The 13,491-nt window shown below is 37.6% G+C and overlaps 1 protein-coding gene across 1 annotated transcript in view; it reads left to right on the plus strand.

Annotated features, from left to right (window-relative positions):
- The window catches only part of LOC140155330 (tolloid-like protein 1), a 36,147-nt gene that overhangs the window by 21,936 nt on the left and 720 nt on the right, over positions 1-13,491 (plus strand). The window contains exons 9-15 of the mRNA XM_072178122.1: positions 34-279; positions 805-927; positions 1,608-1,733; positions 9,993-10,118; positions 11,097-11,232; positions 12,014-12,267; positions 12,846-13,041. Of these exons, the coding sequence (XP_072034223.1) occupies positions 34-279; positions 805-927; positions 1,608-1,733; positions 9,993-10,118; positions 11,097-11,232; positions 12,014-12,267; positions 12,846-13,041 (1,207 nt within the window). The remainder of the gene's footprint in view (positions 1-33; positions 280-804; positions 928-1,607; positions 1,734-9,992; positions 10,119-11,096; positions 11,233-12,013; positions 12,268-12,845; positions 13,042-13,491) is intronic.

Consider the following 13,491-nt stretch of genomic DNA (forward strand, 5'->3'; position numbering starts at 1 on the left):
GGTTTTATAACATCAACTTTTTCTTAACCATAGGGTCGTCTAAAACTGGATGTCTCGGCGACTATCTGATGATCATAGACGGACCAAGCAGCCAATCACCGATGATCACAAAACTCTGTCAATCACAGAAGAGGGTAGGCGTGGCTTCTAGTGGACCTAATCTCAGAATCGAAATGCATTCTGGGCCACCCACAACCTCTGCCGATTCAGTACAGATGCATGAAATAGGACTGTCAAATGAGACACCAACGCGATTTCACGCAAGCTATTCTGCTAGAGGTATGTAAAATCGTCAATTTTCAGATTTAATTCACTTAAGTTTTAAAATCAAAAGACCTAAAAATATAGCATTTTTTTAAGAACCGCTAAACACCCAGTGACAACTCCACCCGAAAAAAGGAGGGTTTATCAATTGTCACTAGGTTTGGCTATTCCTTCGTGTAATTTTGCACGAAATTATGCCCCCAGCATACTTTCCAGCGGCAGGGCGTTTCAACCAATGACAAGCCTTGATTGTGTCCGTTTGTCTGCAATGCACGTGCGCCACGCCGCTCAGCGGCAAGCGGCAGGGTAGTATGAAACCAGCTTTAGGGTTATGGTTGGGGGGTTCGACCATGATAGGTTTAGCCATTCTCTGGACATAACGCTGGTGTTTTGGGATTGCCACGGTCAAAAGGCCCTAGTGCTCCCTGGACATAATCTGGTATAACGATGCAGTAGTCAAAATTAGTTTTGGTCACCTTCTGATCTTCTGACTTGCACGTTTCATCTTTTGCAACATTATCTGGTTTTGTTTCTATTCAGACGTGAATGAATGTCGAAATAACAACGGTGGATGTGAGCAAGCTTGTCTTAATATGTTTGGTGGACACGTTTGTGGTTGTCAATACGGCTATGTTATTGATTCAAACTACAAAAATTGCACAGGTACGTAGACATTAATAGAAAGGGTGCGATTCCCAAACGTTAGACATTAATAGAGAGGTTGCGATTTCCAAACGTACGTGTCGTACGCACGTACATACGTATCGTACGCACGTAGATCTATTCAAAATCCCGTCACATGAGAGTGATTTTGAATAGATGCACGGGCGTATGATACGTATGTTTGGAAATCGTAACCTCTCTATAATTATAACAAGGCGAGTGGGATGGGAGGAGCCACGTGTTTCCCGTTTTACCCATTATGTTAATCTTGCAATTATTGAAATATGTAGGCTCTATACGTCTCACAAGTTGGCTAAAGACACAAGATAAGACACATTATATGGGAGGTGTCTCAAAACTGGCGTTCCATGGCGTGTCTTAAATAATTGTGTTGTCGGTCAAGACACGCATTATATTTCGTAGCTTTGCTATTGTTGATTGTTGAAGAGTTGTCTATAATTGCGAGACACTATAATTGATAAGACCACTTTAACAGCGTTTAAGTAGGAGACATTTATTACATTTTCTTTTTCTTTTATACGCAATTCTATTAATAACATGGATTTGGAGGAGTTTTCAAGAAAGTACATGGCATGTATAACCTAATATACCGTATTTCGTGTATTTTGTAATAAATATTTACAGTAAGAAAACGGTGATTGTTTTATTCTTCATTGCAGATGTTGACGAGTGCCTAGCTAATAATGGTGGATGCTCACACCTATGTGTTAACACTGAAGGTGCCTATCATTGCGCATGTCCGGATGGATATTACTTATCACCACAAAATAAGACACATTGCATAGGTAAGAGAATTGCATAGGTAAGCGACACGTGCGTCCGTGCATCTGCACGGACACAATTACCTCCTCCACCACATCCACACCCATACACACCCCTGCTGCTCGCAATACATTGTAAACTGGGCTCAAAAAGAAACTTATGTTCGTTGGGTACGTACGAGTGTTGTTTTTTTAGGCAACCCTGAGACGGGAAAGTCCACATTGCTGTCACAATTGCTTTACACACACATCAATTAGGTTGTGACAGGTGGTCCAGGAAGCTGTTCCATGTCAGTGCATTTTGCTGTTGTATCAGTTCGGCAACTGTTTTGTTACTGACATGTGTTTAGAGTATTGAAGTAATTCTGTATGTTCATTTTGATGGACAGGACTTTGAGATATGACCTTGTGACAAATTTTAAGTTTCTTTTTGAGCCCATTTTATATACATGGGTCATATATGTTAATAATATGTACGCAAGTTGCCCTGCACTGTTTGGACAAAGTTAAAGAATGGTATCGCGAAAAGTAGTAAAACTACACTATTACGGTGTTTTGCATGTTATTTACATATTACCTTCCTTCCAATTGAATGTACGCGGGGTGAGGGGTGTGTTTATATACCCGTGGATGGAGTGCCAGGTAAGATGTTGAAATGTCAATATCTCCAAATGTCTACAGCAACATTGAGCAAATACTGCGTAGCTTAGAACATTTGCATGTTTTGTGAAATCAATCTAACTTTGCAAACCCGACGAATTCGACACCAAAACATGTACAGTTGCTACAGCAATACGCAATGCCTTATGTAATTCTTTCTTTCTTGACACCTTCTCCAAAGATGTTAGAAGTCTTTTCACCTCTTCATTAGTCACATGACGCGGTTCAAACGTGCCGTAAATACAATGTGAATCGTGAAAATCTTCAATCAAAGGTAACATTCCAGATTTGAAGCCCAGGCGTTTACAGAATGATTTCCTAATGCGGTCCCTATCAGCATTATCCATTTCCTGGATACTTGCTTTAAATGTGCTTGGGAAATATGCCGACGGTGGGTCATCGACATCATTGGGTCGAGCTCTGTCAGTGCACTTTCTCGATACCTCTCGTTCTGTGTGCTTTTGTAAAATATTCAAGAAGCGATCAACGTAAACTGCCAGAAGAGTATTCATGCAGCTGCAATCCTGATGGGGCTGATTATGTGTGGTACATTTCACACCGGCAAAGCCAATACAGACATCTTGGCGTTCTTCATTGCCTAATGGGACAAACAAAGTTTTGTCATGTGTCATGCCAACATCGCTTCTCACGTTCTTGGCGATGTCAGAAATGATCTCCTTTCTGTCATCGCTATGTTGCTGAATGATTATCTTGTCACGCTGAAGGGAGTGTAGGTCATCGCTTTCAGGTCTCGCCTTCTTTCTAGACATATCATGACACGAAATCGTGTCTTTGACGTTGTTAACGTAAGCTTTCAACACCTTTGGGTATATCACTTTTCCTTTGCGCACACGTTCAACCAGGCTTTCTGACCGCTTATGTATCGTATCATGAAAAATTGCCGGCTTGCTTTTGTGATCGTCACCTGTACATCCGACGTCAGAATATCTTTGAAGCAAAGCAGTTTTCGTATACGGACTAATGTCTTGTGCTACACTTGGACCATCAACCTTCAATGGACTGGCGCAAGATTGAAAAGAACTTCGAGAGTCCATATCTGAAGACAAGATATCCCCAACACCAGTTGTGGTTGATTTGCTGCAACTGGTGCTCTTCTTAGTACTCTTCACAGTAGAAGATTGTGTGGTTGTAGTGACATTCCCACAGACTTGCACATCGGATATTGAGGATACCCTAACCACATTTGGAGATTGGTTGTATATTGTGTTCTCATCCTCAATTTTGCTATGGCTGGAATCTTCAGATGCTTCCATGGATCCCTTTCTTCTGTATTCAAAAATCTCCTGAGCACGCTTTGAGGAAGACCTGCCAGGTTCATCGTAAGGACGTGCTGTGTACATGACCTGTGTGAGCAATGCAGAATCAAAATGGCGCACATTACAATTATTGCTAACACTACTCTCATTGGAACTCTCATCAGTATAAGTCGTATCTTTGTGTTTTAGTTTAATGTCCTGTGAAACATCTACATGAAACAAATCAGTCTCAGCAATACCATACAGTTCATTGTTGGTCGCGTCAATCTTATTTAACTGGAATTGGTGGTTCAACATAGTCTTCCGCGCAATCCAATCTGAGTATGTTGACGGTGCTATTGCATGACATGATTCGATATCTTTACCGCAATGCCCACAACTGTGTGCCGAAGTCAACTCCAGTTGGTCGTCAGAAGCACTAATGGTGCTTTCTAAAGCACTTGATGAGTAATGTGTTTCGATAGTGTAAGTATTGGTTGATAAATCTGACTTACAGGAGTCGGTATCGCTGTTGCTGCTACCATTGTCATTATTTTCATCGTCACTTTCACTGCAACTACTGTTGCTGTACCTACTTGACCACTTGCTCGTATCGTCCGATAGGTGAACTGCGTCTGCACCCGATTTTGTATCTGATGATAATATCATTGATGTCTGAGAATTTACATTCATAGTCTCAAATGCAGCACTTGTCTGACTCGCCTTCGGTATTGATGTCTTGTCATCCGTTTGACTTCCTCTAGGAACTGATGTGGTCGTATCTGTTTGAATCTGTTTAGGAACAGATGACGTGTCTGTTTGAATTTGCTTTTGAACAGAAGAAGTATATGTCTGGATACCTGTGGATATACATTCAGATATTTTCTCAGATACAACTTCTGTCTGTGAACATCGAATATTCTGCGCATGACTTTCGAGATTACCATAATGCTCCATCTGACCGTGTTTATCTTTACGGAAGCGCACAGCAATATCAACATCATTGGCTGCCAAGATGTCAACACCAACAACCTTCGACATATGGGTTTCTGATCTGACCACACCCCCAGCAGTGCTTGCTTCAGAGGATAGATGAAAATGATTGTTTGAATCATTAACCGAAGATTCCGTAAATCTAGATCTGCTTTCCACGAAACGCGTAGTTTCAGATTGGGTAATTTCTTGCGACTGGTTAATACGTGTATCGGAAATTACCGCATTCTCGCGCTCCTCATTTTGCCCGGCAGTTGCAGTGTTCTCTGACATTACAAAATTGGAGCTTGATTCTTCATCAGAAGCATTGAACCATTTTTGTTCTGTGTATTTTCTTATAATATCCAATACATTCTGGTGAACTATGTCTGATTGTTTACTTTCTTGAGTTTGTTTTAAATCGCGTTTGCTGACGCTGTCACACGTTTTAAGTTGACGGTCACCATCTGCACCATATGAATTACCGGTACGGGTAGAATGGCAAATGTCATCAGGATCATTGATACTTTGACTAGAATGACCTCGGGCCTGATCATCACCAGATACAGCAGGTGTGTCGGTATTGTTCTCTACACCAAACCGGATACCTCTGCGTTTCCCCTCTTCAGTCTCACTATTGTCTTTCACAGTTTGATCATTAATCTGATGGTCACACAGTTCAGAATATGAATATTCTGTATTTTTAGCACTATTTCCACTTTTTATTTTGCTGTTAGTGCTACTTTGTCTCCAGTTACTCAAGTTACTATCTGAAAAGTTGGATGAGCTTTCAATTTTGATTTTTTTGTCAGTTGTTTTTTCATCAAGAATATCTGAAACTACACTCTTAATCCATGTTTCTGTTTCTTTCGTGGAAGTCATTTTATATTTACCATGTTTACTCACATTTCCTTCGTCAAAATTATCGTCTTTTGTTGTTTGTGGTTCCTCGATAATATCAAACAATTCATGGCATTCATCTTCTTCTATTGCAATATTAACTTGATTCAATTCTACATCTTGACATTGTTGTAGCATCTCACAAATTTCTTTGTCTATATCAGCAAACTGGTCTCGCAATGCTTTGATTCTTTGTTCTACGGCTTCACATCGGCTTGCATGATTATCCATCTGACGCTCGAATTCACGGATGCGATCTCGGACAACATTGATTCCAGAATCTACTGAGTGGAGTCGAAATTCTACATCGGAATATAAACCATCTAATAAGCGATAATTACGACGACCACGCATATTTGCCATGTGCTCAAATGGCGGACTAGAATTCGGCAAACCCATGCTGTTGATAAAGAAAAATTCCTCTGCAACTTGTTGTTATGGCAATATTGCGTATAGTTCGTAGTTTGCGTAGTGCGCGAGGTGCGTCAACCACTTATGATGTCATATGACGCGTTTTGTGCGTACTGTTAGTCTTGCTCAAAGACACAACCAAAGACACAGTCGTTAACTGCTGTCGTGAAATGTTAGACACAATATTTAATAGAATTTTCCGTTTTTGATATTAAGATATTATATTGTTCCTTTGCGCATGCCCACACTCTATTACGCATGTCTTATCATGACCATTTTGATAGACGAGATGGTCTTTAATAACCCTTTAATGCGAAAATCATTATCGAAACCAACATAATTACATTGTACTTCTAATAATACTGTGTGTCGATCAATTTAATTATGCGCAAATCACAATTAACAATTATTATTAAATGAAAGAGAACAATATGTTGGGTGAATGTAATTTTTCCACTTTCCTAAAAAAACCTGACATAATTGTGGTAAGAAAAATATTAAAACCCGTTAATAAATTTATTGTTCAAGGTTGCCAAAAAAGTTAATATTAACCTACTACTATCCGGCGGAACCGCGCTGCAGGTGCAAGTAGAAACCATTCACAAATTTATACAAGTGAAACCAACACAGTTCTAGTTCAAAAGATACACGGAAATCACCATGAATCACCGACAGGGAATATCCGTTCGTTCCAGGGTCGCTTTGCTACATACGTCGTATAAAGGAGTATACATGTACACAAACTAGATGCAACAAGCGTTGGCATGGTTAGCTTTCCATAACCCGCAACACCTCGGATGAACAATTTGCATTGGCCTACAAGGTTAATTTGGAAGATTAAAATAAATCATAAGCGATTGCAAAAGGACCAATGAATTTAAGATTTATATAGAGAAAAATGTATTTCAATTCAAATATATTACTAGTAGATTTTGATTTAATATAAACACTTTTTTCAGATTTATTTTAAATCTCTAAATTTAATCGTAATTCACGTCAATTACACAAAATCTTCCAAAATTTAGTGTAATTTACGCGAATTACGAGGTGTGTATTAAAGTGTACTTTTGTGACCTATAATGTTATCACTTTAATTCAAAAGTTCTAAAGCACAACGATTTATGAAAAATTTCACGCCTTTAAAATATTTCGGGTTAAAATCGGCGTTGTCTCAGAAGATCGCACACATGGCTTTAGAAATTTGCATTGAACTGCATTTCTTGGGTTTTTTCAGGTTAAATATTTTGCGGAAGTCGTCAGAAATACATATATAAAAAATCGGTCGCGAGGCAGTCGAAAAAAGGTTGCTCCAAAATAATCGCATAATTATCTACCTCTTGTAGGGTTTCTATTCTCATCTGAAACCTTTGGAATATACCGTATGTGCTGTAATTAAGAACAAAGAAAAATGAGCTATGGATGGTTTCTGCATAATGAGGTCCAAAGTCCAAAGATGTCAGAAGCTTTGTCTTTTAAGCTTTGCACATTTGAAAGTCTTTTAAAAAAAAAAGAAATTGCTAAAAATCAAATTGAGAATTTTTATGAAATGTGCACGGAGGTTATTATGTCAGTAACATTTTGAGAAGTTATACTTGACCGCAGAAGCTTGAAAATAGACTGTTGAATTTATTGAAACTGAAGTAATAACGTGAAAAAATAAGCTGATCACACACTTATTGTTTTATTATTTTATAAATTTTATTTTATTTTCGTTTATTTTCTACAAACTTTGCTCGCACTTTCCAACATTTTTAATGACAATTTTGTTTTAAAATAGTAAATATTACGGATTTTTTGTTGTTGCTCAAAGAAATTGTATAGCATGCACTTGTAGTACTGAGATTATATACGTCTCTAATGCACTCTCCCTGCGGGGCTCTTGCATGCACTACACGCATCAAAATCTGAGTACGTTATTTTGTTCAATTATTTCACTCATAACAAGTGAGGCGCATTTATTATCCTACAGATAAATTACACAGTCACATTCCATCGGACACAAAAAATGCATCAAAATGCAAAGATGTCGCAGTCTTTATACAAAGCGTATTTAAAAATTCCGAATTCACATTCATCGTGATCAAACACGGTCAATAAAAAGGTCTACATATATGGTAAAAAAACTCCGAAATTGAACTGCATGAGTCGAAGTTTGAAAATTCAGGAAAAACTTTATTTAACTGTTTAATATAGAACTTTATTAATCCATTATTATAGGAGAGACGTTGAAGTGCATATCATCTGTCGTCGAAACCGACTAAACGGTAAACCCAGAAGAAGAAGAAACGTTTCAATGTCACAATGTGGTATAGATTGAGTACTGGTTACTTGGACCACCATCCATCTGGCGGAATCTTGGTGTCTGGAATCGTCTCAGCATCAACTTTAGCTTTAATTACCTTCAGATCATGTTGAAGCTTTGCACAGTCTTTTGATATGGAAGAAAAATTTCTTCTTAGTCCTTTGAGTCTGTCTTGTCTCTTATCTAAGAATGTACCTTTGTCTTCCAGAGCACGGCAAAATGATGCACATTCCTTCACAAGATTTTCCAGTTGTTCCTTAGCGGTTTCAAAATGTTTTTCAGTTTCGTCCCAGTCGAAGCGTGACATCGACATTTTGATTTTCTGAATTTAACAATGTCTAGTTGAGATGATGTTGTTCACAAAGAAAAAGCAATGTTAAACAACTATTTGATCATGACCCAAACTTTATAGTCTGGAATAATTTCCAATGCACACACAGATTAATGTTTCAACTTTCAAGTTGACAACTCTTTAAAGTCACAGCAACCGGTTAGTTTGCGTGTGTCGAGGAGGCAACAGTTACTATGGCGTACGCGCGTGTTGCTGTAGATTCGCGTTTTCGACGCGTCTCAAATGCGTCCGCAAAATGACGGTTTTGGTAGTAGTCTCTGCCATGGACAAAAGAGATAATTTTGTGTTCATGCGAGCAACACGATTATCTGAGCAGTCTGGGTTCTTAATTATCTTGAGGGTTAAGTAACACCGCCATGACCAAGTGTGCATGAAACATTACCCTGTACCCAAAACAAAAATACATCGTGATCTTTGCGGAGGTCGTTTTCTAGACTCAATTACACAAAGAAGAACAGTAATAGGAGAACATTATGTCGTCGTGTTATGTAGTGCTAGAAAGTCGTATAAATGACCAATAAGGCGACAAAAAAATTGGTCGGTCGGGCCCTTTCCTGTCTGTATGCATCATATTAAAACGACCCCCGAAAATGAAATTATAATTTTAAAATTACCCTAAGTAGGCTCCTATAGGGCCTAGGCATTTTTTTTTTTTACCCCAAAAGGGGTCATTTTCTTTATCGTCCCCATTTTAGCACCCTTAGCCTAAACATAGTAATTTTTGACCTAAAAAGGGTTCTTTTTTAAAAAAGAGATTTGACTTATAATAATTATAGTCACTTTAAACAGGGTTGATTTTAGAACCACAATTTTGGGTCAAATAGTAGACTATATGTTTGTGGGGTTATGGACTATTTTTATATTAAGTTGAAATAACATCGGATAATTTTGATCTTATCCGCAGTATAAATTTTGACACGTTATAGAAGCTGAACAGTATTATATTGTCAGCCTACTACGATAATTACCAAAGCCATTTGTTTGTAATTTTTGTAAGTACAAAACATGGTTCAAGCATGCATCTGTTTCGTAATCATTACTAATTATTTCTGATTATTCCTTTCATTTGTCTCATTATCATTTTGTTCTTGTGCAAAGATTGGTGAATAAATATGTTTAAATGCATGCTTGAACCATATTTTGCACTTTGGTCTCAAAATGACAAAAAATGACTTAGGCAATAGCGCAGTAGGCTGACGAAATGAAGCATGAAGATATTTCACCAAGGCGGACCGTAATATAACCGTTAATTTTAGAATAGATCGCCAATTTGGATCACGTATATAAAATTGTAGACATTTTTCACTTTTTCCGGATTTCAAATTATGGGTAAATTATTACGAAACAGATTTGTAAAGCATTATGTAGCTGTATCAAATCCAATTAATTAATTATATTATCTTACATATATTTTATTAACTCTTATTTAGATGAAAATGAATGCGATGATCCAGCACGTAACCGATGTCAACAGCATTGTCACAACACACTCGGTGGGTACGCTTGCTCGTGTCCTTCTGGTTTTATCCTGGACACAGACAACATGAGTTGCATAGGTAAGGATGCTGATAGTTTTAGATAAAAGACCTAAATATAGGATTTTTGGGGGGGGGGGGTGTATATCTTCAATACGAAAGGTCAATGATGAACGGTTTTTTCTCCCAGTGCATGTAACATTTTAAGTACATATCATTAGATTTATGAAGAATGAAGGTTATTTCGAGGACTGTTGAATATCAAAAATATGAATTTTTTAATGATTTGCCATCAAATTTGTATTATATCGCTAATCCAAAAATCAAAATTATTTGATATCAGAAGGACATTCCTCGTATTCAGAATGCAATTTGGTGTGTCTGATGTGCTCTCAGGTCTCACAAAAAATACTGCGCACACGTTGCTATCCGATTCCTTAAGGGATGGGGTATGAACGTTTGGACAGTATTTATTGTGGGAAATAATTTTGATTTGTTGAAATTCGCAATGTAATACACATTTATGGCAAATGATTAAAATTGATATTTTTGATATTTAACAGTACTCGAAGTAAACTTTATAAATCTGATGATTTATACTTAAAGTGTATGTAGGTGGGATGAAAAGCCGACGATCAATTGAAAATTTTGACCTTTCGTATTGAAGATATGTTTTTTTTTCCCAAAACACCAACAAAAATAGGTCTTTTGGGGAAAAAAATCCATATCTTCAATATGAAAGGTCAAAATTTTCAATTGATCGTCGGCTTTTCCTCCTAGCTACATACACTTTAAGAATATATCATTAGATTTATAAAATTTACTTCGAGGACTGTTATAATATATCAAAATGTGAAAAACACCAAATTTTAATAATTTGTCATAAATTTTTATTATATCGTGAATTTCAAAAATGAAAATTATTTGATATCAGAAAGACATTCTTCGTATTCAGAATGCAATTCGATATGTCTGATGTGCTCTCATGTCCCACAAAAATACTGTCGAAACGCTCATTCCAGATCCCTTAATATATTCCATAATAATTTTTATTGTCAGAATTATCTTACTGCGGTGGTTACTTAAATGACTATGAAGATAGTCTTCTGTCACCAGTCGTTCCACAAGACAACAACAATAGTTTCGACTGTGTGTGGCAAATTTCAGTTGATGAAGACTTCATAATTTCTCTTCGGTATGTATTAATATATTTTCTTTGAAGAAGATTATCATTCATTCACCTGGAAATGATAGTGAAGATGGTCATGGGCTGATACTTTTAAAGGAGCTTTTATACCCTACCGGGGCACAGTGTCATCGCCCTGATATCTTCATGGCAGAAATCGCCATGGTAGGTTGAATCCACAGCCACGCATGGCCATTTTGTTCCGACCTTTGAGACGCACAATGAGCCGAGGAACATCCGACTAAGGCTACTGACATAGCCTGGTAATCGACCTCTCTCTGTGTGAGTGAGCATGTATACGTCATGATGAGGTCAATGGTCATCTGCTTTTAGACTGCTTCCACGAGTGAGTGGAGCTAGCCTATATACGCTGCGCTATAGTTCGGCACATATAAAATCTTTGTAAGTCTTTGAGTTCAAGACGCAAGCTTCTTTCTCAAGACGCAAGCTAACGACTATCATATCTGTTCAACACATATATTCAAGTGCAAGGAACAAAATCTGGCTTCTTTAGACTAAATAAATTACGGGAGATATTCATCATTTTCTAGCTACCTCGGTATCCAAAGATTTATCGTCTGAATATCAAATCGTGCATAGCACATTCACGTGTATCGATCCCGGATATTCATTTCAATGTCTCTGCTGTGTATTGTAATTATTAACCGGGCGATGTTGGTGTGTGGTAATACTTTAAATGTAGTTCTACTTCATGGAGTGTAGTTCTACTTCATGGAGTGTAGGCCTACTGCATGGTTGACTATTTAATTTTATTTGTTTTTATCATCAGATTTTTCTTTGACTATTGGCCGGCGACCGATTACTGCCATAGTTATATTGATGTGTTAGAAGGACGAGGCCCTACAAGTGGACACTTTAGACTCTGCGATGACAGTGATAACACAGAGGACATGTACCGCACAACGTCTAATATTATCTGGGTACATTATCACTCACAAGCTGCCCATGAAGGGATATTCCAAATTGATTATTACACACAAATGAAAGACAACAGTACTATTGAATGCGGTGGTGAACTTAATGGTATGACAAAAATGAATATTTGTTATGGTAAAATGATAATGTGTTCCGCAAGGATCAAACGTAGGAAGGGCTGTATCGTAAACACTAAACAGGCCTTAGGTCACGCATTTGCGCGAATGAAATATTATATTTTTTTGTATTCGATAGCATGCATGTTTTTTAATCACCAAATTTATTATGTGTTTCGGTAGACAAAATCGTGATCAGAATTGCGCCATACAACAATTAATTCGGTTTTGGGATTATCATATTTAATATGCACTAATGGCTAAATCAGTTTCAAAGCGCAATTCGTATATATACAGAAAACTAACAGTGTATAATTCCTGCTCATTAGAAATAGTATATTGAGGACGCTATCACGTATACTAAAAAGTACTAAAGTATTAAAAAGGCACACACATTTTCAAGTTGCTCTTCCTGACTCTTGAAATGCGAGGGTGGTATCGATCATCGCCTTTCCTTGGAGGGCTGTTCGTCGTTATTGGCTCCTTTGGATACTTAAGTGTGCAATTTAGTAGTTTTGGTTAAAATCACTGTTTATGGTGGTAACGATATAATTTTGTCTTTATTTACAGGTACAGGCACACTTGAATCCCCTGGATATCCAAACGTGTATCCAAATAAAGTAGATTGCATATGGAAAATCACTGGTAAAGGTGTCAAACTATCCTTTGAGAATTTTGATCTAGAGAAAGAAGAAAGGTGTCAGTTTGATTTCTTAGATATTATGGACGGGCATCATCGGGAACCATCATCAAGGCATATAGGACGGTAAGTCAGATGACAAGCAGTTAGGCACAACATTGTTTTGGGTCCTATAACGCTATCGGTGCCCGAAGAGGTACCGATGACACTTTTTATCGTACCTTGAACATTTGAACAGTGCATTTGTTTTTTTATTTCAATGAAAAACAATAACACTATGCAACTCTTAATTACTATGCTTGATAGTTGATACAATATATTATTTCTCCAGGGAGCGATGTTAAGAGTCATCGGTACCTACCCGGGCACCGATAGTTCTATAGGACCAAATTGAATGTGGTGCCTTATACCAATACTACCTGTTTGTCAATGTAGGCCTATAACAAAGTAAGTTATATTATATAGGCCTACTTTCGGGCTACCTTGCTTTTTGTTTTTTGCCTTTAAAATAGATATAACTGCATAAATGGGGGAATGGGTTGGCGAGGTTGTTTGTATAGTTAATACGATGAGACC

Source organism: Amphiura filiformis, chromosome 6 (genome assembly GCF_039555335.1).
Source record: "Amphiura filiformis chromosome 6, Afil_fr2py, whole genome shotgun sequence".
In the NCBI taxonomy this organism is placed as follows: domain Eukaryota; kingdom Metazoa; phylum Echinodermata; class Ophiuroidea; order Amphilepidida; family Amphiuridae; genus Amphiura; species Amphiura filiformis.